Source organism: Haplochromis burtoni, unplaced genomic scaffold (assembly GCF_018398535.1).
Source record: "Haplochromis burtoni strain Fernald_Lab_line unplaced genomic scaffold, NCSU_Asbu1 Contig_209, whole genome shotgun sequence".
NCBI classification, from domain to species: domain Eukaryota; kingdom Metazoa; phylum Chordata; class Actinopteri; order Cichliformes; family Cichlidae; genus Haplochromis; species Haplochromis burtoni.
In genome coordinates this window covers 3,751-10,012 of record NW_024582570.1, presented here as the reverse complement: position 1 = coordinate 10,012, position 6,262 = coordinate 3,751, and the positions used below count along the sequence as shown (strand labels likewise).

Sequence of the window (6,262 nt, the reverse complement as noted above, 5' to 3'; positions counted from 1 at the left end):
CTATCAGCTTGAAGCAGTCTCCTTTGACTTCTGGCATCAACAAGGCATTTTTATTCCAGAGAACTGACACTTACTGGATATTTACTTTTTTTGGGCCCATATGACTATGTAAACCCCAGAGATGACTGTGTGGGAAAATACTAGTAGATCAGCAGAAATAATTTGGAAATAATTTAAATTAAAGGTTTTTGCTGCACATCAGTTTGTGTCTTCTGTATATTCTGGGAAATTCCTCATCTTTAGAACAGCAATCTCCACAGAAAGACTTTGGGATAGGGTGACTCGGTAAATAAAGCACAGTAATTCAATATTGCAAGGAAAACGTGAATTAGACACTACAGCTTCCATGAATTCTGAAAAACATTAAATATTTCCAGTCATTCCATAAGGAGTGAAAAAATACTGATAATGAATGAACTTGTTTTTTTTTAATTACCTTCATCTTTAACAACATTACACCTCAGTTTGTTAGATGAGCCCAGTGTTGCTACCACTAATATTACCACCAGGTATAATTAATCAGTAGTAGTGTCAGTATATTATTTGATGATAAATGTGAAGACTCAAACCAGTGGCAGTGGTAAAAAGATACCTATTAAAAGCACTTGACATTATTTATCAGAAAATATAGAAAATTTAGGAGAATTTAACAAAGGAAACAATTCAGTATAGACACATAGTGAGGGAGAAAGGTGACTGAAGAAGAAACACTCAGTGAATCATAGGAATTCCCCAGCTGCCTTGATATATTGCACTATAAAAAAAGGGAGGATTCAGGGTCACCTGATCCAGTCCTAACTATATGCTTTAGCAAAAATGAAAGTTTTAGGTCTAATCTAAAGCAGAGAGATGCATGCAGATCGATATATTCAGAGTGAGTATGAACAAAAGGAAACAAAAAGGTCATTAAAAAAGAAAGAAAAAAGAATAATGTTGTAATGGGTTGATAGACGGGAGACCAACACAAATAGACATAAACATAGTAAAGACAAAAAAATGTTGCATATACATTTTTGAAGCTCCTCCTCTTGTTAGTTGTTTTATAAAATTGCTCCTGCAGCACCTCCCCTCTTCATCCAACAAAAGCAGTACAGTCCATTTCACAGCTGCAAGTCTATCTTTCGTCAAACAGTGACAACATGCTGGTGACTCTCTGTGCTCTCATCACTGCTCTAACATGTAAACACTTTGACTTATATTGCACACATATATACTAATTTCAGTGTGTTTCTCTTGACTCCATGTCTTCTTGTTGTTTGCAGGTGTGAGTGGTGTGACGGTGCTGACACAGAAACCTCCTGTTCTATCAGTGAGGAAAGGAGAGACAGCCACCATGGACTGTAACCTGGGGACTGTTACTAATGATGCTCGTTGGTATAAACAGATTCCAGGAGAGGTTCCTCAGCATGTGCTGAGGATGTTTCATAGCTGGAGTTCTCCAAAATATGGATCTGGGTTCTCTGCTCCAAAATTCACATCCACTCATCAGTCAACAAAAGATTATCGTTTGATCATCAGCAATGTGGAGGAGGGAGACTCTGCAGTCTATTACTGCCATACATGGGACAGCTCTGTTGATGAGCATGTATCACAGTGATTTACATCATGACAAAAACCTCCTCACTGTTACTTCTGCTTTTTGAGATTTACACATACTGATAACAAAGACATAAGTGAAAGCTCAGTGTACACTCACCACCCACAGAAAGCATTTTAAATAAATGCTATTTTTATTAACAAACATCAGAAAACAATAATGTTGTTTCACGATATGATTCACTAATACACACAAAAAAGTCAGTCATATATTGCTCTTAAATTAGTTTTGATGAATCAGAAAATTTAAAAATTGAACTAAGTACTGTCAGCATACTGTCTCACATATGAATACTTCATCAACATTTTCACTTGTTTTTCTGAAGGTTTTACTCCTGTTGCTTAAAATAACAAATAGTAACAAACAAAAAGAAATCAAATTTCACTGTTTGTTTATTTCAGTATCATTCTGTGACATCAAGCTCTAGGCAGTACATATTGGTTGATATTTTATATATCTATAATTATATTAATTTGACAATAAAATATGATAAATAACCTTTTAATTAAAAAGGTGCTGTTATTAAGAGAAACTCCAAAAGATTTCAGCGCTGTACTAAGCCCCCAATGTTTAAAGTCTTCCAATGCACCTGAAACTCCTGTTTCAATGTTACCATTAGTCATAGTCACAGTAATAGCAGTATTACTTTTTTATATGAGTTTTACCAGCTTCCTTTTATTTCAGATATATAAACTTTACAAAAGAATGGTCCACACTAAGCAAAAGCTGAAATCTCTACTTGATTTCATTGAATGATAAATGTGAAGGCTCAATCTAGTGGCAGTGGTAAAAAGATATGTAGTTAAATCAGAAATGATAGATAATTTAATAGAATTTAATAAAGGAAACAATCCAGAAAGAAAGAGAGAGAGAGAGAGAGAGAGAGAGAGAGAGAGAGTCCCAGCTCCTCCTTCTCCTGGTTATATTAAATGGCTTAACCAGCACATTTTTCTTCACATTTTATTGTCAATTCTCAGCTCACATCGACAACATGCTGCTGACTCTCTGTACTCTGATCACTGCATTAACATGTAAAGAGGACTTATGCGTCCAATCGGACCTCAAGAAAGATTTATTAGGTTGTTTGTTTCTCTTGACTTCATGTCTTCTTGTTGTTTGTAGGTGTGAGTGGTGTGACGGTGCTCACACAGAAACCTCCTGTTCTATCAGTGAGGAAAGGAGAGACAGCCACCATGGACTGTAACCTGGGGACTGTTACTGGCAGTAATGCTCGGTGGTATAAACAGGTTCCAGGAGAAGTTCCTCAGTTTGTGCTGAGGTTTCATCATAGCTGGGGTTCTCCAACCTATGGCTCTGGGTTCTCTGCTCCAAAATTCACATCCACTCATCAGTCAACAACAGATTATCGTTTGATCATCAAAAATGTGGAGGAGGGAGACTCTGCAGTCTATTACTGTAAGACACATGACAACTCTGTCGATGAGTTCGTATCACAGTGATTTATACTGTGACAAAAACCTCCTCACTGTTACTTCTCCTTTTTTGGATTTTTACACATACTGATAACTAAGACAGTGTATACTCACCACCTAAAGAAAGTATTATTCAATAAATGTTATTTTTATTGACAAACATCAGACTGCACTAACGTTGTTCCACCATATGATTAACTAATATATTGTATATGAACATTTTTTATGTCAGACATGTAAAAATGATTATGAACCAGAAACACTGATGATATGAGTTATAGTTGTTGTTTTGAAGACTCATCTGAATAAACTAGGAATATAATGTGACTGACATTATAATGCTCAAATTTGAAGGTGGAAACACTTATATATTTCTCTTGCTTTTTATACTCACTGTCAACAGTTTCTAAGTTATCATATTTGCAAACAACCATCCATTCCTGTTTTTGTGATATTTACTCAGTTATGAGATGTCACTACACGGTTTTGACAAATCTTCTTTTTACCTTAGAATTCCAAAATAATAAAGGATGGCTGAAATTACTTGACTGGCACATACTGAGAACCTTTCTGTCATGTGTGGCTGTGTGGCAGGCAGAATGAAGCATCCAAATTAATGAATCACAAGAAACCAATGAATGTACAAGGAGCACATAGGGTAATGATACAACAACTGCAATAAAAAACAACAACAACACAGGGTTTAAATATAACAGGGAGTAGCGAGGGAATGGGAAACAGGAGGGAAACACAGGTGGACTAATCTGACATAACAATACGGGGAGGAAGCGAGACTGAAAACACTGAACGCAGGACATAAGACCGCCAAAGTAAAACAGGAAATACAAATAAGGCACGGAGACTTACAGACAGATAAGGAGACATGGCTGACAGGGAAAAGTGAACATGGAGCACAGAGAGAAGAGTAACTAAACATGAAAGGTGGAACACGGGGAAGGGAAGGTAACAGAAACCCAAGGACTATAACTAAGAATGTAACATAAGCAGAAAACAATAATGGCAATAAAACCATGAAAACCAACAAATCAAAACATAACTAATCAGAATCAGCATACTTTATTAATCCCTAGGGAAATTATGTAATTGTATAACTAATCAAACTAATCAAAAACACAACACGCTGGCTTCCAGACCCGGTAGCATGATACTTTCAGCTTTAAAATCTAACCATGATTGATTTTATATCTGAATGAAATCAGAAAGTTAAAGTGTGAGATAATAAATCTTATCCACTGCTTCAGCGTAGTCTTATGAATAACAAGTTACAAATGTACTGTGTGATGCAGATGTGGATAAAGACATGAGAAAAACTGCGTTGCTCACATCTCAATCTGATTTGGACTTAAAAAAAAAGAAAAACAAACTTGAATGTGACAGTAAAGTAAAAGCTCAGTCATTCAATGTGTTATGAAATATAAGCAGACTGATGAGGGGAAAATAAAGATGACAGTGAAAGTTAGTCTCTGCAGGATGTTTCAGTTCCTCTCCCCTCATCAGTGACAGTCAGGAGGTTTTTGTACAGCCATGTATACAAACTGAATCACTGTGGTATTCGGACAAGGCACCAAGCTGATTGTGACAAGTAAGTACTTTTAAACTGATTATAAAGTGGGAGAGATTTTCTTAATATTATTCAGTGTTTATGTTTTGATATCTTATGTTTCAGATTTTTAATCATTAATTATTAATATTCTAATGAGCCTTCAAATACAAGATTCTTCTTCAATTCGTTTCTTCAGAACTGAAAAAGCCTCTTAGATGAGTCTTGAAATGCTTGAATGCTGTTGAATGTAATTCTTTAACTTCGTGATTAGAGGCAGATATTTATCTCTGTCATTCCTATGAAGCAATAGTATTATTGAACTTTGATGAGACATTGTTTAAAGACAAAATGTGAGAATAATTCAGTCTTGATTAGTAGTCAAATCTCAAAAAGGCAAAACACTAAATTAAAGTTAACATTCTGACCTTAATCTGGTTCAGTTTTAGAGCTAACTGTATTCTGTTTAACGTTTATCATAGATGGTATTGTTTCATTTCACACTAAAGAGTTTCAGACTAAAAAATACTGACTGATGTAAATGTTTATTATGTGTTTGAAATGTAACATTTCTACTGCTTTAGATACTATTTATTTATAGTTTTACTGGAAGATATTAGTTATATTTTATAGTAAATTGCTTCATGATGATGTTGTAGGACATAACCTGAAATGGTTCTCTTGTTTGTGTGTTTGTGCATGAAATCTCAGCTGCTATAGAGGACTGGTTCTAATTTAGCAGATGCGATATTTTTCATGGCTACAATAAGTTATCATTTATAATAACAGATAGATTATATTCATCCACTGCTGTCTCTTACACAGTTCTTTTCTTAAAAACTTTTCTAGTATTTAATTGATTTATTTCAATGTTTCTGAATGTCTTTCATGTATTTTCAGGCTCCAGCCTCCCTCCCCCTGTCCTGACAGTCTTCCCTCCGTCCAGTGCTGAGCTCCAGTCCAACACAGCTTCTCTGGTCTGTCTGTCCAGTCAGTCTGTGCCTTTTGTAGATGTGAGCTGGTTGGCTGCTGGGAGTCCAGTGAGCAGTGGGATCTCTACCAGCACTGCTGTTCAGAGACCAGACCAGACTTACCAGATCAGCAGCTCTCTGACCATCCAGACATCAGACTGGAACATGGATAAGGTTTATACATGTAAAGTGTCTTTGGGCTCACAGACTTCAGAGAAAACCATCAAGAAGTCAGAATGTTCCACTGAGTAGTAGAAGGGTCAGAATCAGCATTTAACATCTATCTGGCTCTTTAATGCTCCTGGCATTTGTTTAGTGCTCATTTTTATGTTATAAAATACGAGCAGTTACTGTTGTGACTGTTTGATTTATGTGCTCTACTGGCCTTTGCTATATGTTTATTCAGCAAAATAATAATAAAAAAATATTGTAACAAAATGATTGATGTGCATCCTGCATTTCCTCTTTTTGTCATATTTTTTGTTCTAGTTTAACTTACCTGCAATAGTAAAGAGGTTTGAAAAAAGATGAGTATTAAATGAAACTGAATTTTCTTTGACTGTCAGTGAGGCATCATCTATTTTACACCTCCTTCTCTCTATTTCCAGGATGCACCTGCAGGCTTCTTGTCTGTATTTAGAGTTTTATGCAAATCAAGTGGTGAGATTCTAAGTGTCAAGTAAGAGGGGACTGTCTCCGA

At 35.7% G+C, this 6,262-nt stretch overlaps 1 protein-coding gene across 2 annotated transcripts; it reads left to right on the top strand.

The window, feature by feature from the left end:
• Positions 1 to 1,066: 1,066 nt before the first annotated feature.
• Positions 1,067 to 6,003, top strand: LOC102301167 (immunoglobulin lambda-1 light chain). Of its 2 annotated transcripts, none has more exons than XM_005936138.2 (4): positions 1,067 to 1,179; positions 1,263 to 1,585; positions 4,600 to 4,633; positions 5,492 to 6,003. In XM_005936138.2, the coding sequence occupies exons 1-4, from the start codon at positions 1,140 to 1,142 to the stop codon at positions 5,812 to 5,814; spliced, it is 720 nt and encodes a 239-aa protein (XP_005936200.1). In that variant the 5' UTR covers positions 1,067 to 1,139; the 3' UTR covers positions 5,815 to 6,003. The 2 variants fall into 2 exon arrangements, with proteins under 2 accessions (XP_005936200.1, XP_005936199.1); XM_005936137.1 differs by lacking the exons at positions 1,067 to 1,179; positions 1,263 to 1,585 and adding exons at positions 2,544 to 2,628; positions 2,720 to 3,045.
• Positions 6,004 to 6,262: the final 259 nt, after the last annotated feature.

Coding starts and splice junctions, on each gene's coding strand:
- LOC102301167 (XM_005936137.1), top strand. CDS start 2,589: ATGCTGCTGACTCTCTGTACTCTGATCACTGCATTAACAT. Junction 3,046..4,599: donor ACAACTCTGTCGATGAGTTC/GTATCACAGTGA, acceptor TGAATCACTGTG/GTATTCGGACAAGGCACCAA. Junction 4,634..5,491: donor CACCAAGCTGATTGTGACAA/GTAAGTACTTTT, acceptor ATGTATTTTCAG/GCTCCAGCCTCCCTCCCCCT.